At 37.5% G+C, this 27,174-nt stretch overlaps 3 protein-coding genes across 3 annotated transcripts; 2 read left to right on the top strand and 1 right to left on the bottom strand.

Moving 5' to 3' along the window:
* Positions 1-1,748: 1,748 nt before the first annotated feature.
* DFR (dihydroflavonol 4-reductase) lies at positions 1,749-5,382 on the top strand. The gene is made up of 6 exons (XM_089618797.1): positions 1,749-1,911; positions 2,003-2,172; positions 3,726-3,917; positions 4,299-4,458; positions 4,541-4,733; positions 5,020-5,382. The coding sequence occupies exons 1-6, from the start codon at positions 1,794-1,796 to the stop codon at positions 5,243-5,245; spliced, it is 1,059 nt and encodes a 352-aa protein (XP_089474923.1). The 5' UTR covers positions 1,749-1,793; the 3' UTR covers positions 5,246-5,382.
* A 15,495-nt stretch (positions 5,383-20,877) lies between these two features.
* LOC149392333 (proteasome subunit alpha type-1-A-like) lies at positions 20,878-23,311 on the top strand. Its single transcript, XM_089618895.1, has 2 exons — positions 20,878-21,402; positions 22,552-23,311. The coding sequence occupies exons 1-2, from the start codon at positions 21,052-21,054 to the stop codon at positions 23,059-23,061; spliced, it is 861 nt and encodes a 286-aa protein (XP_089475021.1). The 5' UTR covers positions 20,878-21,051; the 3' UTR covers positions 23,062-23,311.
* Positions 23,312-23,630: 319 nt separating this feature from the next.
* LOC149392332 (pfkB-like carbohydrate kinase family protein) lies at positions 23,631-26,204 on the bottom strand. The gene is made up of 8 exons (XM_089618892.1): positions 25,921-26,204; positions 25,503-25,769; positions 25,017-25,088; positions 24,865-24,903; positions 24,646-24,753; positions 24,372-24,469; positions 24,166-24,280; positions 23,631-24,074 (listed from the first exon to the last, which is right to left on the bottom strand). The coding sequence occupies exons 1-8, from the start codon at positions 26,074-26,076 to the stop codon at positions 23,814-23,816; spliced, it is 1,116 nt and encodes a 371-aa protein (XP_089475018.1). The 5' UTR covers positions 26,077-26,204; the 3' UTR covers positions 23,631-23,813.
* Positions 26,205-27,174: the final 970 nt, after the last annotated feature.

The raw sequence follows: 27,174 nt of genomic DNA, 5'->3' as shown, positions 1-27,174 counted from the left end.
TGATGTTAGTTGGTCTATTGAAATATCCGATTTACCTTCTCATTTTATTTTTTCTCGATCTCTCCCCAATTTTAAAAGGGTTTTGGGACGAAGTACGTAAGAGCACAAAACGAGTATCTGAAGCTCACCTGCCTTGTAGAGCGGTCGGAAGCTCACCTTCCTTACATGAGCTCCTTAGGCGACATCGATATTTCTTCGAGAGAGTTGTGAAGGATTTGGAACTCAAGCATGCTTTTAGGGGAAAAAAAAGTTCTCAACAAGTGGGGTCATAAGAATTGAATGTGTCTGTTATTTTGTTTTTCGAATTTTCTATAAATACCCGTCATAAAATTGTAAAGGATTGCAAGAGGTATCCCTATAATTAATAAGCACGGTACTCCTCTGCATGGGATCATAAGAATTGAATGTGTCTGTTATTTTGTTTTTCGAATTTTCTATAAATATTCGTCATAAAATTGTAAAATATTGCAAGAGGTATCCCTATAATTAATAACCACGGTACTTATCTGCCACTAAATGAGAGTTAATAATAAAAAAATTTGTAGTACCAGAAAGATACATAAATGTGAATTCATGACCGAGCCTGCCTCTCTTTGATGACAAGTTCTGCCATGGTGATTAGGTTTTTTTCCCTAAAAATGTAGTTTTTTAAAAAAAAAAAAAAAAAAAAAGGGAGAAGAAGAGATGGAGAAAGATGGGTGGTTGAGAAGAGACAGAGTGGGTTTGAGGATTTAGGAGCACAATGAAAGGATAGGACGAAAAGGAAGAAAAAGTAAGATACAAGGGTAAATAATAAATATAAATTTAACTATTAATAAAGGTGTTCTGATTATAATTTTAATTAATTTTGGTAAAAATCTTGTTTTTACTTATATGAGCGTCTAATTACCCAAAGCAAACCATTCTCAATGAGGTTAATTTGTAAATTTTAGGGCAAATTTTTTTTATAAAAAAAAAAAGAAAAAAGTTGAGGGTGTCACGCCCCACGGACCTCATGTAGATCGGTCACTGTCGCATAGTCCTCAAGATAAGACTCTGACTCATTCACAACCAGTCACTACAATTCTAAAATTTATTTGTCGTTGATACTCTTCAATTTTCATTTAACATTATTATTTCATTTTCGTACTTTTTTTTTTTTAGAGAGAGAGAGTACTCAGCTATCTTTTTCGTCTTTGGTGGTACTTTTCATCATTGTTATTAATTTGTCTTCGTTTTCGTGCATTTGTAGTTGTATATTTAATGACGTATATTCCTTCATTATTATACAACGCTTTGCATGGGGATGAAGAGGGTACAGACATTTGCACTCAAAATGGAAAAAATAATGGGTTACTTGGGCTTTACATTTTCATATGAGCAAAACCTTAATATGCAATAATTTTTATTTTTATTTATTGTTATTAATTCTTAATATTTACTTTTTAAGACTTGAAAACAATTACGTAGTTACTTCTATATGGTTGAGAAAGTTGTATGAATGAAAACGAGCGAATAAAAATATATCATCACCCATCAGTCCATCACTACTAGCGATATCAAATCAGCTAAAACAATTACTAAATAAATAAATAAAAGCCATGCACACCTCAACTACCAATACGAACCAACCATACATATGTTTGACCATATAGTTTATCACGTGACTTGAAAAATACGAATGGCAACACCTAAACCCACGGCTAAGGTTAGGTACGTAACGACAAAAACTATCATAATATATATACACAATCGTTAGAGTGTAATTTGGCCAAAACACACTTGCCAAATATTATAATTTATAGATAGCAGTGATGGGATCGGAGAGCGAGACCGTTTGCGTGACCGGAGCTTCGGGATTCGTCGGATCATGGCTCGTTATGAGGCTTCTCGAGCACGGCTACACCGTCCGAGCCACCGTGCGCGACCCTGGTCCGTTTTGTTAGATTTTATTTTTATTATAATATTGTTGTGGTTTTTGTCTGTTATTGATTTATTGTTTGGTGACTGATATACTTGGCAGCGAATATGAAGAAAGTGAAGCATTTGCTTGAGTTGCCAAAGGCAGACACTCGTCTGAGTCTGTGGAAGGCTGACTTGTCTGAAGTAGGAAGCTACAACGAAGCCATCAATGGCTGCTCCGGAGTGTTCCACGTGGCAACTCCCATGGATTTCGAGTCCAAAGACCCTGAGGTACTTGTGTTTTTGCTTCTGAATTTCAAACGTGTCAATATTATCTGAATTCTTTGGAATTAAACAGTTCCTTATGAGAGTGTTTGATGGTTAAAATTAACAAAAAAAAAAAAAAAAAGATAACTAGCCAATTAAAACGTTTGAAATTGGTATATAACAAACGTTTCGTAAATCTTAGGTAAATAGTCATAAAGATGACGTGACATTCCTGATTTTTTTCTTTAATTGAAATAAAAGAGTGATATTTACGTCAATTTATACGTATAAATACATGGATGTGACTATTTACCTAAGATATACAAAATATTGACTATATAGTAATGTGAAATTGTGAATATGACTAAATAGCTAATGGACCCTAAAATGAGCGTATAGCGTGTCGAGGAATAAACTATTTTCTGACTGCCTATAGATATAATTTTTTGAGAATTGTTAACAACTAAACCACTTAAAACATATTAATTTTATTATAACCAACGTTTAGTTAATAATTGATAATTAGCCAAATTGATGATGTGGCGAGTGAAACCACTTATTTTGTACCGAATATACCCTTATTAGTTAATTAATAAAATTTATTTTCGTATTAAAAAATATCATTATTATTTAAATTCCTTAATTATAGGATCTGGATTTTATGATTTCAAAATAAACTTAAAAAAAAAAAAAAACCGTTGCCATTTTTAGTAAATTTCGAAGTTCATAAGAAAAAAGCTTGTGAGTTAAAAAAAAAAAACTTTAAAATTTAAAGAAAATTACTCTGCGCTCGTTTCATTTTTCTGTTTTTTCTTCAAATTTTTGCAGTAATAATTAGTAATATATAACAGTTAATAATCAATAATAATCGTTAATAACGTACTGGTCTCAAGATTATATGTTCTTCACAGTAAATAATCGTTAATTTTTGTTAATAAGTATTTGTTTATCTCTTTTCGTCAATATTTTTATGGTTTTGTGCAGAATTAATTATTGTTAATTATCATTGATACGTGGCCTTTATCTTCTCCAAGAGCTTTTTTCTGCGATTTTAATGTGTTGAATGACTTATATGTTTTGGTTTTCTTTTTTAAATTGTGTAATTGGTTACGTGTACCCTTAAATATGCCTTATTAATCGCATCATTAATTTTTTTATTATTATTTTCGTTTTTTCATTATGTATTAATGAGCTGGACAAAATTTAAATTAAAGGGTAATTCAGTCTATATCTGATAGGAAATAATGTTGTGTGGCTAATAAATAATAATTATCCAAACGGTGACTATTTTGCAATTTCAAGTTTGAAAATGGCCATAAATCTACACTGCCCTAATTTTTTAGTCCATGTATATAATATTATTGTAATTAATTTGAGGGATTAGAATAAAGAAGACAAAGTTAGGTAAAAGAGTCGAGTCATTATGTATTGACAAAATTGTCACTTTTCAGATTTCCATTTTTTTTACTTATCTCAACTGTGATGTTACCAATTTTGCTTTTCACTAGAAAGAAATGTAATAATTAAGTTGTATAGCTAATTGTAAATTGAGATTTTTTTTTTTTTGGTTGTGACAGAATGAAGTGATAAAGCCAACAATAGCAGGGATGCTAGACATAATGAAAGCATGCCTTGAAGCCAAAGTCAAGAAGCTTGTCTTCACTTCTTCAGCCGGAACAGTCAACGTTGGACCACAACGAAATCCCTCATACGACGAATCATCTTGGAGTGACGTCGAATTTTGTCGCTCCGTCAAAATGACTGGATGGGTAAAATAAATATCAATTTCACACTAATTTTTTTGTCACTAAAAAAGTGAAAAATTTATATGTAACAATGTTTTTTTAAATGAAATTTGTATGTATTTTGTTTGTTTGTATTTTTTTTTAATTATGAAAATCGTGTTTTTCAAATTGTAGACAATCATTTTTCCTTTGCTACATGTATTTTTTTTTTTTAAAAAAAATTTGTTACGGTGTTCGGACTCTATTTAACTTTGTTGATTGTTTATAGTTTCTTTTTAGAGATAATAATCTCTGATAATTATTTACAGTATGAAATCACACTATTTTTTAAAGAATTTAAAACATTGCTAATTTAAAAATGTTGCACTTCGAAAACACTATTCATGTAAATTATTCTTTTTATAGATGTACTTTGTCTCGAAGACTCTAGCCGAGCAAGCTGCGTGGAAATTTGCAAAAGAGCACAACATTGATTTTATTAGCATTATTCCAACTCTTGTCATCGGTCCGTTTCTCATGCCCTCTATGCCGCCGAGCCTCCTTACTGGCCTTTCCCCACTTACCGGTACAAAATCAACACTCTAGCTAATATTATCAATAATCGAAGTATTAGCAACTGAAATTAGTACAAATTTTATCGACCACAGGAAATGAATCGCACTACTCGATTATAAAGCAAGGACAATTTGTTCACTTAGACGACCTTTGCAACGCCCACATTTTCTTGTACGAAAACCCTAAAGCCGAGGGCCGTTACATTGCTTCTTCGGATGATGCCACAATCTATGACCTCATCAAATTGTTTAACGAAAAATTCCCCGAGTATAACGTTCCCACAAAGTAAGTAGGATTTATTATTTTAATATTTTTTGGTCCGTTTGACAAACTCTACTAATTAAACAAAATTAAATTGGTTTGTTTATTTTAAACAAATAAACCATATACCATATGATATGATATGGTATATAGCTCAGCAACAAATAATATCTTTCAAAGCTCGCCAATGTATGTGTCAATGGAATGATCTAAAATAGTATCTACTGAAAAAAAAAATTATAATTAAATGTTAGATTGAAATTGACATTGGTTTTTCTTATGAGTTTCGGTACCATCATTTGACTGATAGGATTGAAGGCATAGATGAGAACTTAGAAAAGGTATGTTTCTCGTCGAAGAAGCTCAATGACTTGGGGTTCAAGTATCAGTATAGCTTGGAAGACATGTTTGTTGGAGCCGTTGAGACGTGCCGCGAAAAGGGTTTGATTCCGCTGAGACGTAAAAAGCCCGATTGTAGCCCTGTTGATGAGTCCAAATGCGAGCCCGTAGAAAAGCCCAATGGTGTGGCTAAATGAGAATTTATGTTCTAATTTGTCTGTGTTGTTGTTGTTGTTTGTTTGAATGTATGGTCTAATTATGGTTACTAGTGTTTGAATTAAGATTTTCCATTTTATGGAAAAGGAGAATAAATGCCCCATTTTTTTGCTCAGTAGATCTAAATCAATACTTCATTTAAATTTTGATTTGGAACATTATTAAGAAGAAGAGGAGCATAAAAGTCTATCATATAAAATAAAAATAAAAAACGAAATATCATTTTTACGCTTTTTATATATATATATATATATATATATATATATATATATATATATATATATATATACACTTATTGTAAACATGGGAAAACGATATGAATAAGATAGAATTGAGAATTTAAGATTAGGATTGGTGTCTTAATCTAATTTTCAGGAGTGAAATTTGAATAATTAGACCGACTAATATATTTAAATTTCATATAAAATTGGATTTTGAAAAGTCACGCGAATAAACTTTTGACTTATTTTCATTCCTGTTTAATTATAATTTAATCTAAATCTCTCTTATTTTACTCTTTTTATTTTTGTTCCAGTAAAAAATCACTCAAAAAGTCAAAAGATCACAATTAAAGTCTAATTTTCAGGAGTGAAATTTGAATAATTAGACCGACTAATATATTTAAATTTCATATAAAATTGGATTATGAAAAATCACGCGAATAAACTTTTGACTTATTTTCATTCCTGTTTAATTATATTTTAATCTACATCTCTCTTATTTTACTCTCTTTTTATTTTTATTCCAGTAAAAAATCACTCAAAAAGTCAAAAGATCACAATTAAAGTCAGCTAAAAAAATTACATTTAAAGTCTACTAAACATTAAACCACAACACATGGGACACAAACAGCCGTACGGAGAATCCTGGTACTTGAGAGCCTGAGACACATATACCCAAAAGCATTCAAGAGTTTCAAACAATCCGATTCATCTAATTTAAAAAGATGATGATAACTATACCTCAAAGCTTCAACTCCAAGAAAAGCTACAAGATTGAGATTGAAGGCAACGGAGAGACGAGTGACAGACCTGGAAAAATCAAGCTAGAGAGAACTATTAAAAATCAACAGCAAAAGTAACGAAAAGTAAATCAACATCAGCCGGACTACAAAATCAGCATAGCAACATCGGTTATGGCGTAGGCAATCTCGGTTCCTTTACTTTGACAGAGAAATGTTTCTGAGCCCCTAGATTGAAATTAGTAATAATAAGAGCATAGCATATTGAAATTTGTAGGTTTACAAACGGGAACGAAACCAGGAATTTAAACTAATCACTGGAGCTGATTTGTAAATTTTCAGGGTAAAAATTTATTAAAAAAAAAAAAAAAACTTTTATGAGAAAGATGAAGACCATCCTCTCTTTACACATTCACCAAGAATCTGGGATATCATGTCGTATCACAAATAGTAGTCTGAGATAAATATCCATAATGGCCTAGACAAGCATCCGAGCATAATCCTTAAAAGGGAATGGTTCAACACAGAGGAACATATCACCGTACTTCACGACTTAGTCCCGTAAAGCATCCAAGAGAGTTTCAAAGCATTCATGGTTTTACAGAGACAATTGAAAGTCAGAAACCTCGTGTGGCTAAGATTATATTAGGCTGCAATTAGACATACTAGAAACCCCTTCTCAAAAGGCGTATTAACTCGGATAAGAATCTGAAAATAGCTATATACCTCGTGTGAGAGATTGAGATACGCACATTAATAACCACACACAAATACTACCATGCTGGCTCTCGGGAGTCCGGGTCTAATAACCACACACAAGTGTTCAAGAGGTTCAACCTAAATCCGTTTAAGGAGATGATAAGAACTCTACCCCAAAGCTTCCAAGAAAGTCTTGATGTTCAATATGGAACACTTGAAGAGAAAACGCAACTCGGAATCAAAATCAGCAAGAGCCATTCTGATAACAAACTCATGCATGCTTTCCATGGACTACTTGAGAAGAAAGACTGTCACTTTAGTAATCGTGTCGGGTTAGTAACTAAAAATAGTTCCCAAGAGCAGGTTATCAGATAGCAAACGAAACAAATCAACTAACAGAGAGAAAAATGTCAAGAAGATTAGCGTTATCCTTTCCTTTTATAGCATTATAAAAGATAACACAGCGGTGTAGAATTGATCATTAGTGAGAAACCTTATTATAGCCCTAGAAGTAGCAAGTTTAAGAAGTGACCCCGGCATAAAACTCAATAAATTTATACTTGCAAATGAGAGAAATGTACTTACACAAAGTGACAATATATCAATATGCAATTACATTTCCCATTCGGCAACATGCTTTTAACAATGGCTATGTGGATATGTAACATGAAGCAAAAGCTAGCCTTTCCTAATTTTTTTTTTTTAAAAGAAACTCGAAGATAAAATTAAAAAGAGGAAAAAAGAAAGCTTCTACTATGAAGAAGCAAATTACAAACTAGAAAACACTAGGCCAATCTCTGTAAAGATCAGAGAGGCTAAAAGAACTGAAATCGGGATCAAGAGTCGCAAGCCAAAAACCTATAGACCGGAAAAGATGGTCCCAAAAACTGTCAAAGCAAGCAATAACTTCTTTCCTAAGTTTAATAAGAAATTAGGGACATAAACTGAAATGAATAAAGTACTAACTCAATAAGTGTTACTAGCTATTGAAGATGGCTTAGGAAAAGAGTCTATATGTGAATTTAGTAACAAACAACAGTCGATGGATCTAATTATTTTTAATAAATTTACTTGGAAATCATGAAAGATTTCAGAAGCATTTTAAGGACCAAACTCTGTTGGTTTTAAGGAAAAATTAATTGACATACAGCCAGTGCCCGGAGATTTTAACAGGATGTGTGTGTGTGTGTGTGTGTGTGTGTGAGAGAGAGAGAGAGAGAGAGAGAGAGAGAGAGAGAGAGAGAGAGAGAGAGAGAGATTATGCTTTGCAACCTATACTGAAGTAATAAGTGAAGCATATACAGTAGATAAACACGCACACTTTTTCTGCGTGAATTGAGCAAAAGATTCCGTTGAGTAACTTAACAGTAATATAAAACTAATTTATCTCAAGGCTTCAAAATCTTAGTTTGAACTCTTTCCCATATATAAAAAATAAGGTTGAATCATAAAAAATATATAATCAGTGTTCTCTAAAGAAATGAATGATGACATTCGAACTCTTACCGACAGATTGTAATGTACAATGGATCCTTGGCAATTATTCAGTATAATCGAGTCCTCCCCATAAGCAAAGAAGACCACATAAAAAAGTAGACAAAAAATGCAAATTGATAAGTGAACAAAATCTTGAGAGCTTATCCTGGTCAAAAAATTTTAAGTTTGTTTTTGGGGCTACAAGTTCACCGGTACAAAGAGAGAACAACATAAATAAAAGAAAATACTGCAAAAGAAATAGTGAGACCAGTTTATTTTTCTAAAATAGAACACTACTTTAGATTAATGAAAGACCAAGTAACAAATCATCGGCGAGTCTCTCACATTGCTTTTCACCCATGCACAGAAAATTCCCAAACAATACAAGACAAAATACATCAAGTAACTGCCAAGGTATAACGGAGTTTGAGGTCTCTCATTCTCAGCTAGATCACTGTTTTGTGGATAGAAGAAACATAACAGAAAGAGCAGAGCAAGACACTTTATAGAACCAATCTCTGCTAACAACCTGATTCGGATGTTTTCCACATCCTGGATAGTGAGCTTTATTATAGATATAGCGACCTTGGAACCGAACAAAACATAGTGGAAGGGTCTGAACGGAGCGAGATAACAGTTGTAAGAATTTAGAAGACAGAAAAAGATGATGATACTGAGGAACAAAAAAATAATACCAGGAAAAACTTAGAACACCAATGTGTTGATCCGACTTCTGGAGTATTGGCATCAAACCAGCCCCAAAGCTCCCAACGGCTTTAAGACTCTTCGCTCGGCCTGTACAATCTCATAACTCTCCCAAACAAACCTCGTTTATATTGAAGTACATACTGATCAATGAACAAATCTTGAGACCCCATCATGGTCAAAGAACCTTAAGTTTCCTAAATCGAAATTTATTTTTTTGGTGCAACAAGTAGAAAATACAGCAGAACTACTTAGGGGGGAAAAAAAGAGAAAAAAAAATAGAACATTATTCATATTTTCTTTCACAAAACAACAACTTTTACCTTTATTTATTTATTAAAAACTGAAGCAAAAAGCCTAAAGAAACACGGAAAGGAAGCGTAAAGATATATCTTTAAAGCCATAGACCAGAATTTTTAAAATATGATAGAAGTAGAACAGTGGAAGAAAGAGAACTACTGAAGTGAACCACGGAAAAGCTTTTGAAAACAGTAAAAAAAAATAAAGCGCTTTCAGATTTAAGAGAGGGGTTTTGAAGATAAAAGACAAGTAAGATCGACAAACCATCAAATCCGCAACAAGTCTCCCACATCGCTGACCCGATCGCTCCTACGGTGTCGTCGCAACACTGCTCTTCCACATCACCACCGCTGTAGCGTAAGCCTGGCTCACAACACATGTAGAAGAGCATAGATAGCCATGACGGTGATGATAACTATGTGAAGCAATTCCATAGGGGCAATCGGGTCAGCGTCGTGGGAGACTCGCTGTGTATTTGGCGAGGCAGAGGGCTTCAAGGGACACATCGTGACATCTTTTTGGCTATTACAACATTACTTTTATGTATGAAGGATCGTCTTCTTTAGAGAGGGAGGATTTTTGAAGCCTTGGGCGGGCCACAATTTCTATTATAAGAACGCACGCCAGAAAAAGGATGAAAAAAATCACAGAGATGGAAAACTAACGAAAAGCCTCTTAGTATACCCATAAGGAGAAAGCTGTGACTGTGAGCACTGAAAAATAAAAACATATGATCCTGGAATGATAATTACTCTTTGTAGTTTACAAAACAAGAAAGATGAATAGTTACGTACCCATGTAGCGAAACCCCAGAAGCTCCACCATGACATACAACTAGCAGATACTTCAGATTTACATAATAGGAAGCCGGCCAAGAAACCTCAAGCATATCAGGCAAAGCCTCAGCATGCATAAAGTTGTTGACAGGGTTCAGAGTAGACCAAAATTCCCAAAGAAAGACGATAAATGGAAGAATCACAGTGTAGTACAGAGCCTTCTTCGAAAGTGCGCAAGCCAGCTTGGTACAGAGCATCATGAACCCAATAGCCAGGGTACGATGACCTTCCTTCCCTTGGCCGTCGTTGTGGTTACAGCAGAGAGAGGTGGAAAAAAAAGGAGAATACAAAGTCAAAATGCAAAAAAAAAAAAAAAAAAAAAAAAAAATCATTTTGTACAATAAACAGATTCTTGGGAGCTTATTATGGTTAAAGAACCTAGAGTTTGATTTGCAAAACCATTATTTTTGGGGGCGCCAAGTAGAAAATAGTGGAAAACTATTAGTTAGACAATTTTTTTTAAGAATATTTTCAGATTTCAGAAAGGTTTTTTACGATAAAAAATATTAGTTAAACAATTTTTTTTTTTAAGAATATTTTCAGATTTAAGAAAGGTTATTTAAGATAAAAAAATAATTTTGAAAAATTCATGCGCTGGCCTGATTGCCCTCACAATGTTCGAACGCTCAGAAATAGTTTAAAATCCCTAGATCAGAATTTTTAAGATAGAAAACTAATAAGGTTCAAGACCACTATCAGTAGATTCAACAAGGGAAAATATTTTCAAAACAGTAGAGGAAAAAAAGGAACAATTTTTAGATTTAAGAGAGGGGGTTTTTCAATATAAAAACAATTGGACCAACCAACAAATCTGGAAAGAATCTCCCAAGTCGCTGGCCCGTACCAAAAGCCTCTTGATATATACAAAATGAGAAACTATAATGATAATTATTCTATGAAGTTCACAAGATAAGAAAGATATACAGTCACGTACCCATCAGTACTGGTACCCAACATACAACAAGCAGAACTCCAGATTCTCATCATAGGAAGCGGACCAAGAAATCTCTGACTGAGAGAGGCGAGAAGCTGATCAGCCAAAGCCTCAGAATGAACACAGAATGAATCTGAAAGCCCAAAAGAATCATGGTGTAGAATAGAGCCTTCTTTGAAAGTGTGTTGGTCAGCTTAGTGTAGAGCCTCATGACCACAATAGACAGGGCTAGAAGACCCTGCTTCCCTTGGCCGCGTGGTTGTAGCGGAGAGACATAAGAGTAAAAAAATATACAAAGTCAGACGGAAAATAGTAAAAAGAAAAAAAAAATACATATCGTCAAATGAACAAAATCCTGAGAGCTTATCATTGGTATTTGAATCTTAAAAGTTTTCCTTGCAAAACCATTATTTTTTTTGTCACAAGTCAAAAATATTGTAGAATTTAATAATGAACCATTTTTTTTAATAGAACAGAATCAGATTTAAGAAAAGTCTTTAAGATAAAAATATCTTAAAAAATCCATGCTCTGACCCGATCGCCTCTATGGTGTCACTACAGCGCTGCTCTTCCGCATCATTACCGCCACCGATCGCTCTTCTCACAACACATGTAGAAGAGCACAACTGCTACCATAATGATAACAGTGTGCAACATCACCGTCAGAGGCGATCATGACCAAGCAAGTTTTGGGAGGGACAAGTTTCTTTATGCAATAAAGCTCGAGACCCTTAAGTGAAAATAAGTGAAAATAGAAAAACTGATAAAGTTCAAGACCCTCTCAATAGATTCAACCAAGAAAAGCTTTTGAAAACAGTTAAAAAAAAAAGGAAAGAAAACATTTTATTTCAAATTTAAGAAAGGTTTTTAAAGATTAAAGGACAAAAAATATCGCCACAATGTTGCTCTTCCGCATCATCACCGCCAGGAAGTAGGCTCTTCTGACAACACATGTAGAAGAGCATAGCACCGGCGGTGATGATTACAGTGCGCAGCGACCCTCAAGGCAATCAGGACAAGCTCAGAAATATTTTAACAGCAATAGACCAAATTTTTTAAATCAGATAGAAAATTGAAAAAAAGAAGCATGGAATGATGATTATTCTATGAAGTTCACAAGACAAGAAAGATAAACAGCTGCGTACCTATGTTACGAAACCCTGGAAGCTCGGCCATGACATAGAACAAGCAAAAACTCAAGATTCTCATCATTGGAAGCGGAGCAAGGAACCTCTGACCGAGAGAAGCAAGAAGCTGATGAGCCAAAGCCTCGGGATGCATACAATTGCTGAGAGGGTACAAAATGAATCTGAAAGCCCAGAAGAATCACGGTGTAGAATAGAGCCTTCTTCGAAAGTGCGTTGGTCAGCTTGGTGTAGAACCTTTAGACCCTGCTTCCTTGGCCGTGGTGGTTGTAGCAGAGAGACATGGAGAGCAAAAACAAAAATTCAAAGTCAGACTAGAGAAGAGTAAAAAGAAAAATAAAATCATATTGTTCAATGAGCAAAATCTTGAGAGCTTGTTTTGCAAAACCATTATTATTGCGGGCAACAAGTGGTAAATACAGCAGAATTAATCATGAACTTTTTTTTTTAATAGAAAACTATCATGTTTAAGAATGGTTTTTTGAAGATAAAAATATTTTAAAAAATCCATGCTCTGGCCCGATCGCCTCTATGGTGTCGCCATAGCGCTGCTCTTCCGCATCATCACCACCACCGATGTCTCTTCTCACAACACATGTGGAAGAGCATAACGGCGACAGTAATGATAACAGTGTGCAACATCTCCGTCAGAGACAATCATGACCAAGCAAGTTTTGGAAGGGTTTAGTTTTTTATGATGACCTCTGAAAGATTTGAAAGCCCTAGACCAGATTTTTGAAGATAGACAAGATTTTAAAAAAATTCCCACACTGGCCCGATCGCCCCAAGATGTCCGATCCGCTCTCCTCACAACACATGTAGAAGAGCTCAGCGGCAACAGTGACGATAACAGTGTGCATCGACCCTCAAGGCGACCATGACCAAGCGATTTTAGGGACGAAGGCTCAGAAAATATTTTGAAAGCCCTAGACCAAATTTTTAACATAGAAAACTAGTAAAACAAATGAAAAGCTTTTAAAATCAGCAAAAAAAAAAAAAAAAACATTTCAATTATTAGATTTAAGAGAGGGGTTTTTAATATAAAAATAAAGACCTAGCAACAAATTCGCAGCGAGCCTCCCACGATCGTTGTGGCTGTGGAAATTTGCTTTTATGTCTGAATGTTCATATGTTTTGGTGCGAAAAAAGGTGTTTGGCCTCGGTTAGTGGAGAGACATGGAGAGTTAAAAAAAATATATATAAAGTCAGACCGGGAAAATAGTAAAAAGAAAAAAATATATATGCATATCGTTAAATGAACAAAATCCTGAGAGCTTATCATTGGTATTTGAACCTTAAAAGTTTTCCTTGCAAAACCATTATTTTTGAAGATAAAAGGACAAAAGATACAGGAACGGAAATCGTTACATACCGACGTTGCAAACCCTAGACCAGACCATGCCGTTTCGGAGCAAGGTCGCGATCTGGATCAGTGAGGCAGATGGCTGAGCTTTGGCGACTGAAGATCGTAAAGTCGATGAGAAACCCTAGAATTCTAGGGAAAGAGCGCGCGCGCGAGAGAGAGAGAGAGAGAGAGAGAAATTAGTGCTTGGAATTGGCGGTGTGTTGTGAATATATATCACACCGTCTTGAAGTTTGGCTGTTATTATTTCCCATTAACATAAACGCAACGGTCAGAAATTCTTCAACGATTTCAATTCGTTAAGTATACAGCTGTAAAATAGGAGAAATGGACGAATTTTAAAGATTTCGATACAGCTGTAAAATAGGAGAAACGGAAATGTTAGCATTAAATGTAATTGAGAAAAATCACTTACATAGCTGTGATCTTGTGCTTCAAGTAACAAATTACAAGAGTTAGAGAGAGAGAGAGGGATGGCTGGTGTGAATCTGATTGGCTATTACCATCGATTTGTTTGATAAAAGTTGACTCCATTTGACTAAAGTTGACTGATATAAATGAGGAAAATAACTCCCCGAAGTTTTTCACATTACTTTTCTCCAATTCGTTTCCTTCCCTAGCGCAGTGCGTGTGGAAGAATAAACTGCTCTGATCAAATATTGGTTGACCAACTTTCTGTTTGATCAACACCTTTATATGTCTTACCATTTCGCTTGCCTTGGTTTAATGTTTAGATATAGCTTAGACATATCACCATCAATATAAGGCAAACCTGTGAAAGGATAATAGGACCTCCCTGAGGTTGAAACAGCTTCTCTTCCTTGAGCATTTCAAATATTTCTAACTGAACCCTTGCATCGCAGCCTTTTAAGACGCCGAAAGCTTAATTAGTATAAACGACCAAGTTTCTTTAAATTTTAATTGCCTAATTCGCCAATGATTATACCTTGAAAGGGCCGTTATTTGTTCGGAAGCTGATATCGGGGACATACTTCCACCAGACAGGAAATCAGTGAAAACATACATATATTACGCACATAATATAAAAGGGGAAGTATTACCCAAAATTCCACTCGGCGCAAACATAAGGTCCGATTCGAAGATGAACATACAGTCCCACTTTTTGGGCATAGAGACCTGTTCTATATCCACCGAACTCATTTTCAATCTGTCACAAGTAAAGGAAATTTTCGATACATTGTGCCAGAATATCACACATTGTAATTTAAAAACATCCTCAAACACTAAGAAGAGGAGGCCATACATTACAAAGGATGATAGCAGATCCTTGAAATTGAAAAAGCTTTTTGACTTCAGCGAACCCTTCCATAACAGCCCTTTAAGCCAACAGTTAGCAATCGAGTATCTTAAAATTAATCACTCTTAAGAAGAAAAAATTGTAACACAACTGTTATTTTGATGCAACTCGCTGAAAATTCTATAGATAGAATTAGTAGTGATAACAACCTTTTGAAATAAAAAATAGACCATTTTTCAGATTTAAGAAACGTTTGTGAAGATAGATAGAAGCACAAGGAAAAAAGGTTACAGACCAACCAACAAAGACTCGGTGATTCTCCACAATGCTGCTCTTTCGCTGCTTCACGTAGGTTCAGCTCTCAACAAATGGAGAAGAGCAGCAACAATGATGATAACTTTGATGCAGCGATGTTCGGGAAGAGGCGATCATGACCAAGAAAGGCCTGCAAGGAGTAAGTTTCTTTATTCATGAACCCTCAAAAATGTTATAAAAATTCTAGACCAGAACTTTTGAAATAAGATAGAACAATGGAAGAAAGAAAACTACTGGAGTCGAAAACCCTCCCAATGGAAAAGCTTTTGAAAGCAGTAGATAAAATAGAACATTTCAGATTTAAGAAAAAGATAAAAGGAGAAGAATTGAGTAACCATCAAATCTGCAGCGAGTCTCCCACGCGCTAACCCACATGTATAAGAGACTTTATGTATGAAGGCTCATATTCTTTCGAGAGAGAGAGGTTTTTGAAGCCCTAGACAGACTACGATTTCTAAAATAAGAGCGCACACCAGGAAAAAAAAATCAATGGAGATGGAAAACTAACCAAAAGACTTTCAATAGATTCAACATGAGAAAGCTGTGGCCACGGAAAAAAAAACATATGAGCATGGATGGAATGATAATCATATTTTGGAGTTCACAAGACAAGAACCATACCCATTTAGCGAAATCACAGGAGCTTAGCCATGACATAGAACAAGCAGAAACTCCAGCTTCTCATAATTCCAAGAGGGCCGAGAAACCTCAGACCGAGAGAGGCGAGAAGCTTATCAACCAAAGCCTCGGGATGCATATAGTTGCTGAGAGGGTACAAAATGAATCTGAAAGCCCACAAGAAAGGCGATAAATGGAAGAATTACGGTGTAGAACAGAGAGCTGACCAGCTTGGTGTAGAGCATCATCATGAACCCATAGCCAGGGCAAGTTGACCCTCATCAACCCTGCTGTCCTTGGTCGTGGGGACGAGGATCTCCTTGGTAGTTACATCGGAGAGAAGCGGAAACAAAAACAAAGTCGGACCGGGGAAAAAAAATAAAGAATATATACACACATATACATATTCAGTTCAGTTGGAGCAGTCAGGGCAGGGAGACTCGCTGCGGATTGACGGTTGGCCAGGCGGGGCTTCAAGGAACACATCGCCACGATCTTTGTGGCTGTGCAAATTTATGTCCTAAGTTTCATATGTTTTGGTGCGAAAAAGGTGGTTCTTTATGTGTATGTTTCTTGCAATACAAAGACGGGTTGTACGACATTTCATATCTTCGGGAAAAAGAAAAAAAAAAAACAAAACACCGACCTCGGCTTCCCCACTTCGTGTAGCTCGAGTTCTCCTTGTGAAACCTCTTTCTTACCCTCCAAGCTTCTCGTGTAAGCCTTGAACCCGTTGACTCTGTCCCACGCCTCCGCAGCGTCGACCAACCAGTCCTCTTTCCAGACCCAGCCCAGCCACTCCCGGGCCTCCTCTGGTCTGGCCCAGAAACACAAGTCTTGGGTCTGGCTCGCGTTCCTCATCCGAGGCCCGGTCTCCCTCTTCCGGGCCCGCCGCCTCGGCCGTCTGTCTCCGGCCAAGTAATGGTCCTTTGACAAGTCCCTCCGGTTGCAGTAGTAGGCCACGGATACGAGGATCTCCTTGGTGGTTACAGTGGAGAGTAAACAGCAAAAATACCAAGTCAGACCGGGGAAAAGAAAAAAAATATACATATTGTTCAATGAAGTAACTCTTGAGAGAACCTTAGGTTTCGCTTTGGAAAACCATTATTTTTGGGGGCAAAAAGTTGAAATACTGAACAATATATTATGTATGATTTTATGAACAGAACAGTTTCAGATTTAAGAAAGACTTTTGAAGATAAAAATATTTTAAAAAATCCATGCTCAACCATTATTTTTGGGGGCAAAAAGTTGAAATACTGAAGAATATATAATGAACGATTTTATGAACAGAACAGTTTCAGATTTAAGAAAAACTTTTGAAGATAAAATTATTTTAAAAAATCCATGCTCTGGCCCGATCACCTCTATGGTGTCGCCACAGCCCTGCTCTTCCGCATCGTTACCGCCACCGATCGCCCTTCTCACAACACATGTAGAAGAGCACAACGGCTACAGTAACGATAACCAAGCGAGTTTTGGGATGGACAAGTTTCTTTATGCAATAAGGCTCAAGACCCTTAAGTGAAAATAGAAAAACTGATAAAGTTGAAGACCCTCTCAATAGATTCCACCAAGAAAAGCTTTTGAAAACAGTTGAGAAAAAAAAAAAAGAAAGGAAAGAAAACATTTTATTTCAAATTTAAGAAAGGTTTTTAAAGATTAAAGGACAAAAAATATCGCCACAACGCTGTTCTTCCGCATCATCACCGCCACCAAGTAGGCTCTTCTGACAACACATGTAGAAGAGCATAGCACCAGCGGTGATGATAACAGTGCGCAGCGACCCTCAAGGCAATCAGGACAAGGTTTTTTTTAAAAACTATGTAGGCTCAGAAATATTTTAACAGCAATAGACCAATTTTTTTAAAATTAGATAGAACAATGGAAAAAAGAAAACTAATGAAGTCAAAGATCCTCTTAATAGATCCAACCACAGAAAAGCTTTTGAAAACAGAAGAAAAAATAGAGCATTTTCAGATTTAATAGAGGGGTTTTGAAGAGAAAAAAAGGAAAAGAAAGATCAACCAATATCAAATCCGCAGCAAGTCTCCGACGTTGCTGACCCGACCGCCCATACGGTGTCGCCGCAACACTGCTCTTCCGCATCATCACCGCTGCAACGGAAGCTCTGATCACAACACATGTAGAAGAGCATACAAAGCCACAATGGTGATGATAACAGCGTGCATCGATTCCGTAGGGGCGGTCAGGTCAGCGACGCGGGAGACTCACTGCGGATTTGTTGGTTGGCCAGGCCAGGATTCAAGGAACATAGCGCCACAATCTTTGTGAATGTGGCAACATTACTTTTATGCATCGCTCATATGAGTGAGTGAGAGAGAGAGCATGAAAAAAAAAGAAGCAGGGAATGATGATTAGTCTATGAAGTTCACAAGACAAGAAAGATAAACAGCCGCATACCCATGTTACGAAACCCCAAAAGCTCAGCCATGACATAGAACAAGTAAAAACTCAAGATTCTCATCATAGGAAGACGACCAAGGAACCTCTGATCAAGAGAAGCGAGAAGCTGATCAGCCAAAGCCTCAGAATGCATACAATTTCTGAGAGGGTACAAAATGAATCTGAAAGTGTGTTGGTCAGCTTGGTGTAGAGCCTCATGACTACAATAGCCAGGGCTAGAAGTCCCTGTAGACCCTGCTTCCCTTGGCCGTGGTGGTTGTAGCCGAGAGACATAAGAGTAAAAAAAATATACAAAGTCAGACCGGGAAAATAGTAAAAAGAAAAAAATAATATGCATATCGTTCAATGAACAAAATCCTGAGAGCTTATCATTGGTATTTGAACCTTAAAAAGTTTTCCTTGCAAAACCATTAATTTTTGCCACTAGTCAAAAATACTGTAGAAATTAATAATAAACAATTTTTTTTTAATAGAACAGGATCAGATTTAAGAATAGTTTTTGAAGACGAAAATATTTTAAAAAATCCATGCTCTGGCCCGATCGCCTCTATGGTGACGCCACAACGCTGCTCTTCCGCATCATTACCGCCACCGATCGCTCTTCTCACAACACATGTAGAAGAGCACAACGGCTACAAGAATGATAACAGTGTGCAACGACCTTCAAAGCGCTCATGACCAAGCAAGTTTTGGAATAAACAAGTTTCTTTATGCAATAGGGCTCCGAAAGATTTTAACAGCCCCTCCGAAAGATTTTTAATAAGATAGAAAAATTAAAGAAGTCGATGACCCTCTCAATAGATTCGACCAAAGAAACATTTTCGAAAAACAGTAGGCAAAAACAGAACATTTTAAGAGTTAATAGGGGGTTTTTGAAGATAAAAGGACAAAAAAGACCAGAAACGGAAATCGTTACATACCGACGTTGCAAACCCTAGACCAGACCCTGCTTTCCTTGGCAGCGGTGGTTGTAGCGGAGCGACATGGAGAGCAATAACAAAAATTCAAAGTCAGAATAGAGAAGAGTACAAAGAAGAAGAAAAAATTCATATTGTTCAATGAGCAAAATCTTGAGAGCTTATCATTGTAAAAGAATCTTGAGAACTTGTTTTGCAAAACCATTATTATTGCAGGCAACAAGTGGTAAATACTGCAGAATTAATCATGAACTTTTTTTTTAATAGAAAACTATCATGTTTAAAAAAGGTTTTTGAAGATAAAAAGATTTTGAAAAATCCATGCCCTGGTCCAATCGCCTCTATGGTGTCACCACAACGCTGCTCTTCCGCATCATTACCGCCACCGATCTCTCTTCTCACAACACATGTGGAAGAGCACAACGGCGACAGTAATGATAACAGCGTGCAACATCCCCGTCAGAGACAATCATGACCAAGCAAGTTTTGAAAGGGATGAGTTTCTTTAAGAGCGATCATGATTTCAGAAAGATTTTGAAAGCCCTAGACCAGATTTTTGAAGATAGAAAAGATTTTAAAAAAATTCCCACACTGGCCTGATCGCCCCAAGATGTCCGATCCGCTCTCCTCACAACACATGTAGAAGAGCTCAGCGGCAATTGAAAATCTTTTAAAAACGGTAATAAAAAGACATTTCAAATTTTAGATTTAAGAGAGGGGTTTTTTACATAAAAATACCGACCGAGCAACAAATTCGCAGCGAGACTCCCACGATCGTTGTGGCTGTGGAAATTTTCTTTTATGTCTGAATGTTCATATGTTTTGGTGCAAAAAAAAAGGTGTTTGAAGCCCGAAACCAATATTTTCGAAAACAAGAATAAGGATAAAGAAATTTCCGATCGATAGATTCTGAGCACGGAAAAAAGAAAGGATCGTGGATTGATAATTCTTCTTCTATTATGTTAAAGAAAAAGAAAAGGTTACGTACCGATGTTTGCGAACCCTAGACCAGTCGTCAATGCCGTTCCGGCGCAAGGCCGTGATCTTCTTCAACATTCCTCACTGCGACGAAGACTCAACCCTAGAGAGAGAAAGTGAGAAAGAGCGGGAGAGAAATTGTAGATTAAACTCGCGGTGTGATTATTTATAAGACCGAGTGGGTTTGCCTCACCACGCGTTTCTTGACAGCTGTTATTGTTTCCTAATTTATATCAAGCCAACGGATAGAAAATTTTCAGATTTCAAGTCATTAAATATCCAGCTGTTACCTGTTACATTTCACACGGATGAAGAAAAAGGTAATTTAACAAAAAAAAAAAAATCGAGTATTAATATACTTGGGCTTCAAGTAACAAATTAGAAGAAAGAAGGAGAAAAGATGGTGTTAATTGTGATAAAGGTCGTGAAGGAAAAAGAAAAACGTAAGCAAAATTCTATGGTTTTACGATAATTAAGTGAAGTTGGCTGATTAAATTAAGCTTATTTTTATTTGTGAATAAATACTATTTCTCACCAAATGATCGGGTCACAAAGCCAGACATACGAGATAGCCCAATAGAGTTACCGAGGTTGAAGAAATCACCCAAAAATTTGGGCCTAACGAATCAAGTGGGCCCAAATTATAGACTCACACAGCAGTAAAGATACTACCGGACGCATCTGATTGAGGCTCCTGTACGAGAGCAAGAGTAGAAGAACACTCGAAACCCAAACCCTTGTGTTCTCTTTCCTTGACGAAAAAGAAAACCTTCGCTTTATTTCTTCTTCCCCTTTCCATTTCCTCGGAATCCAAACAGAAAACCAGAGAGAAAGAGAGCGAGACAGTGATCGAAGATGTTCAGAAACCAGTACGACACGGACGTGACGACTTGGAGCCCCGCCGGGAGGCTGTTCCAGGTGGAGTACGCGATGGAGGCCGTGAAGCAAGGCTCGGCGGCGATTGGTCTCCGATCCAAAACGCACGTCGTTTTGGCCTGCGTCAACAAGGCCAATTCCGAGCTCTCGTCTCACCAGAAGAAGATCTTCAAGGTCGACGACCACATCGGCGTCGCAATCGCTGGACTCACCGCCGACGGCCGTGTCCTCTCGCGATACATGCGCTCCGAGTGCATCAACTACAACTACACCTACGAATCGCCGCTTCCCGTCGGGCGTCTCGTCGTCCAGCTCGCTGACAAGGCTCAGGTGAGTGATTAACCCTAGGGCTTCGGTTTTGGATCTGGAAATGCCCGATGTTTGGTTGTTGAATCGGTGGCGTTTTGGGAGGAGTATCAGAAATGGGGGATTATTTTGAGTAATGGATGTTAATTGTATGATTTTGTCTGGCTTAAGTGGAACAAATTAGTTGGTCTTGTTTTCCCTAGGTTATAAATTCAAAATTGGAAGGTGAGCGTTTTGTGGGCTTGCTAGGTATGGTCTATCTGTCGAGTCGTTATGGCTTTTGTTTTCCTCAAATTTTTCTACAATACATTAGATATCTATGGCTGTGTAGTAACTACTTTAGAAAGTGAAAATGAAAATGAACCCAGTATATGCTCTATGGAGGATGTTCACAATGTTTGATCGATCATTTACAGAGCTCAATGGATCATTGATTTTGTAACAACACTACCCGTCTTTTCTTTCTTCCAATGGTAGATTTAGAACTTAAATGGTCTATTTTGTTTGCCCAAAACCTTTCCATTTTTCAAGCAACAGCATGATTTTTTTTCGTTCTTTTTTTTTAAAATACGTTCTTTTTTTTTCACGAATCTACTTTTTTCACCCCTCGGTTAGTTTTCCTCCTCAACCATCATAGATATCAGCACTGGATGACGGAGCTATGCAGTAATCTAGGGTTGCTGACAATTCGCCTGATTTTTGTTTGCAATTTTGATTAAAGTTTTATTTGTTTCATTTAACTCAATCCACTATTCTTAGGCTCTACACCATTATGGATTTCATAGTCTTCTCTGGGACAGAAAGTATAAACTGAATGTTCCTGTTGAGGACTCAAAATAAGTAAATATCTTGTTAATAGTTTAGGGACAAGTAATAATACATCCAAGAGTTAATAGTCTGTAAACTGAGGGGTTGGAAATAACTATCGAGGAGAGAATGAATGTGCAAGGTGTAGTCTTTTAGATGAGTTCCGGGTTAAATACCTGTTATCTTGTAGTTTCTATCATTTTCATCATTACCACATTGTAGCCAAGGAAAGATGAACTTTTCAGTCCCATAGTGTTACACTGAAACCAAGCTTATCCTTAAACGTTGTTTTGCTTACCATCTACAATTGTGTCTAAGCAAAGATTAGTGTATAGTTCTGAGCGGCTCTGTGTGTGTGTATGTCAGGTCTGCACACAAAGGTCGTGGAAACGGCCGTACGGAGTCGGACTGCTAGTTGGAGGGTTGGACGAGTCCGGGGCCCACCTGTACTACAATTGCCCAAGTGGCAACTACTTTGAATACCAGGCCTTTGCTATCGGGTCTCGGTCCCAAGCTGCGAAGACCTACTTGGAACGCAGGTTCGAGAGTTTCAAGGACTCTTCTCGCGAGGACCTGATCAAGGACGCGCTGATCGCCACGAGAGAGACGTTGCAGGGAGAGAAACTGACGAGCTCGATCTGCACCATCGCGGTCCTCGGCATCGGAGAGGCGTTCCATATCCTGGACCAGGCAACCGTGCAAAAGTTGATCGACACGTTCGAGATCGTGGCTGAGGAAGAGGCGGCTCCGGCGGAGCCCGATGCTCCGGCGGCTGCTCCAGCGGCGGCGGCGGCCGCGGAAGAGGGTGCTCCGGCGGCGGTCGAACAGGGTGGCGGGGCTGCTGCGGATGAGGAAGCGGCTCCGATGGATATTTGAGGAATTCGCACAAACCGGATTGTCTTTTCATGCTCTTTTGCAACGGAGGTTTTCTAGCATGTGTCTGTTTGTTAGAATACTGATAGTACGATTGAATATGGCCATTTGCTTTGTTGGATTCTCTTTTTTTTTTTTTAATTTCAAACTCCTTTGACCGCTTTGGGGTTATTTATGTCGGTCTCTCAATAGTATGAACAGTCCAGTGGTTGATATTAGTGAACTTAAAAATCAAATCATCTTTTATACCGGAGATTCTGAATTATGCCACAAAATGTAGTGGTACTGCAGAATCTGTATTTTTACCTTCCTGGGCATCATTGCTGGTAACATTTTTATTTCTTTACTTTTCTACAAATTTAGTACCCAGCTTCCAGTAGGGCACAACCTTCACATTACTCATAAGGTTTTCTAACCAAATGAATCAATTTCATTAAACTGTGTTCTGAAGAAGTTTTTATCACTTTCAACGTTCGTATATCAACCTTTCTGTAATCATCAGCGATGGCTTACTGGGATGTATAAATACTGCATTGCAGAAGCTTTACTTGGATCCCAAGACACTCGTACGAAAACAAAAAGTGTTTCTCATAAATTAATCTTGTGCGACTCAAATCACATAAAATTTCTTCTCTGTTATCATGGGAAGAAACAGCAATAAGGTACAGGCATTGAGCAGAGGAAAAAAAAAAAAAAACCTTGCCTATTGTCATAAAATAAATAACACACGCAAAAGCCTTAAAAGTCAAAACGTCTTAAAGAGCTTGGGTGTCGATTTGGGGAGGAGCGGGAAGGCCGATGATCTGCATCTGCTTAGACATCCAACGCCAATTCTCAGCGGTGACTTCACCGCCGAGGGACCGAATAACGGAGCCACCGCTGCAAGACCCGACTTTGCAACATTCCTCGAGCGATAACCCTTTCACGAGTCCATACAAAAACCCGCTCGCAAACAGGTCTCCGGCTCCGGTCGCATCCACTGGCATTGATTCTCCGATCGCCGGAACTCTAACAACCTAATATACCATTTTTTTTTAAATAACGCCAAAAGCAAATACGAAATATTATTTCTCACTGCATCACCCAAATTATATCCACATCGCTCACCTCTTTCCCGTGCTTGGCTATGCATCCATCGCTGGCCAACGTTACCACTGCCCACTTGCAGTGCTTGGCCAGGAATTCTAGCGCCGCCCCAGAATCAACTGGTGTTTCTCCGCCCCTAAAACAGCAACAAAAAACTTATCATCACTGTACAATTCTCTTCTTCTATCGAGCGACAGTTGTTATGACTATGTTTCGACGAAGGTCACCTCACTAGCTCTGTAGCTTCGTCCTCGTTGGCAAAGCAAAGGTCTATGTTTCCCGACTCCAGTAGCTGTATAAGGGGTTCTTTGAAGTTCCGAACCATCTGGGAATGTTTAAAAGATTTATTACAAGACAATAAGCAATTATAAACCTGAATATTTCCATTTCGAGAAATCTGCTGCGAAAACTCCATTTGTCTGTAGTTTGCAGTATCCTTTTTCCAATCAAGTAAAATGGTGGATTTTTCATTGACCAAGTTTGGAAGAGAGACGAGGATACCTCAAAACTGGCTAAATCCAATGACACCGAAAGACCCTCTTGTTTGGCTATACGTATAGCCGCTTGAATTACTTCCAAACTGAAGATGCTATACCTCAGTAACAACCACTGTAAGTACAGACCTCTTAAACGTCAGATACTTGCAAATCGACAGTTTTTCAATCATAGTAAAAGCAGACAAGGTAGACAGAGGAAATTCAAAATGAAACGTCAACGAACCTTAGAGCCCTTAAAATTATCTCTTGTCAACTCATCTGCCTGAAAGATTAAGACAAGCATGTGATAGGCTGGTCTTCACAAGAAAAGAACCCGAGAGCTTCTAAAGTGAAAAAAAAAAAAAATTAACTTAGATTAGACACCAAACAACAAACCTGAAGTTTCACGGCAGTGGAGAGACAGGGACGCATGGTGCGATTTCCCAATTCATCAACTAGGCAAACGCACTGCGTTCATACCATCAATCAGTATTCATAGCCATTAAGCTTAACAAGAGAAAATTCCAATAGCACTGTGCATATACTTAATACCAGCATGGTAATAAAGTAGTCCTATACTTTACGTGACACTCTTTGTATTTTTGCGTCATGAGTTTGAAGGTCCATCCCATTTAGGCTAATAACACTTGGGGCAATCAAGTATAATCTAACCCACTGTAAATCAGTGATTGGTTGGTTAATAATCAGCACCGACTTTCACTGATCTAAACATAACCCGAACTGTTTTTCTAATCCGTTCTGGACACAAAGACCCTACAAGTATTTTCTGGCCTGATCAGGCAATCAATTCTTAAAATTACCACACACACACACAAAAAAAAAAAAAAAAAAAGTAAACCCGAAATCAGTCACAAAGCTCACCTGAGCCGTGTGACCCTTCTTCATCCCCAATCTGGAGAGGTTGACGCCGCGAGAGGTCATGTTAGTCACAAAAAGCCGGCCTTGTTCATCATCTCCGTAAGCTCCGATGATTCCGGAGGAGATTCCAAAACCCGAGCTCAGACCTCGGATCGTGTTCGCGACACTCCCGCCAGCCAGAGTCTTCAACGGAGACGAAGACTCCGCCGGAGATTCGAGAATGTGAGTCTTCACTTGCCCCAGTATTCCCTCAAGCTCTTCAAAAGCAACCTAACGCAAAACCGAATCATCACAAAATCTCACTCCCCAAATAGAATTCAAGATTACTCAATTTGAGCTTTAATGCCAGAGATAGGATCTGATACAACCACATTCCTGTCATTATGCAACGCAATTGAAACACGAGATTATATGTACATACGGGGATAGAGCCACCACGGTCGCCGGAGATACTATCGAGCAGGGACCAATCGACGCGCGCCACGTGGTCGACGAGGGCGGAGGACTGTAAGCCGAGAACCAGAGGAGCCTCGAGGGCGTGATTGGCGGTTAGAGTCGGCGAGGCTTCGGCTCCCATCTCCGGCAGTGACTCACCCGCGGCGGCGATTTGATTGGTGGCGTTGGATTTATTTGGAACGAGAATTCGGATTTTGGTGACCGCTCTATATCACGGTCATGAACTGGTGCGCAAGCTTGATATTTATAGTAGATTCATCGCTGACTGCTTACTCTGACCCTTCACGGCACTCACACACGCTACGCACTCCATATTTTTTCTATTCCGAATTTACCCTTAGACTGTAAAGTTGTTTTTTTAGTGGGCCCCGCAATATTCCCACTTCCGTGGCCCAGAAGGCCAGAACTATGACGCAATTACTAGCCCAGTAAAATTATAGAAGTTAATTCCCTACGAAAAAAAAAAATTTATATAGAAGTAAAATAAAAATGTTAAAAATAAACACTTTTATTAGATGCCGATTGACTGCTCAACGCCAATTAATCCATGTGCATATCTGTAAGGAACTTCTTTTTTCAGTTAAATAAATGAAATTGATTTGCATGTTTTTTTTTCTTCTTCTCAATTTCCAAGAAAATATCAAAAAGAGAGAGAAGAATAAAAAATAAAAATAAAACCCAATCTCGTTGGACTTAAATTTTGCCTTATTAACTAAAAAGCACAAATAATTGGGGTGCTTATCCAAACATACTTAACCGACAAGCAGAGTTGGAAAATTGTTTTTGCTTTTAAGTTGGTATTGCTCATGTTTCTCTCCTTGTCTCAAATATTTTATTTTCCTTTTTGCCAAAAATCTCTAGTGGAGTGGTATAATAGTACCCTTTCGGCGATTGGGTTTATTTGTGCATTTATTTGTTCGGTGTCCTATACGGCGTCAGCTATTTTCCTCTACAATGATTAAAGTTCGAATCTTTGAAGTCCATTATTCATTTCGTGATAATAATTAAATAGTACAAGTATTTAAAAATAGCTATAGCATGACTATAGTCTCCACCTAGATGCTTTTGTTATATCGTAGGAGTAACATGCACTCGATGTAAATTTGTACCAAATGCTAGGAATGCAGTAATAAATATATGTGTATGTATAAGATTAGGAATCAACTTAAGTCAATAGGATTTTCAAGACAAAATAGTAGGAATTAATATGTTGTGATTG

This window comes from Urtica dioica, chromosome 7 (genome assembly GCF_054948205.1).
Source record: "Urtica dioica subsp. dioica isolate 48M chromosome 7, U.dioica_male_clone48M_v1_H2, whole genome shotgun sequence".
Classification (NCBI taxonomy): Eukaryota; Viridiplantae; Streptophyta; class Magnoliopsida; order Rosales; family Urticaceae; genus Urtica; species Urtica dioica.
Note: the sequence above shows the minus strand (reverse complement) of the source record. Positions and strands in the feature narration are given on the sequence as shown.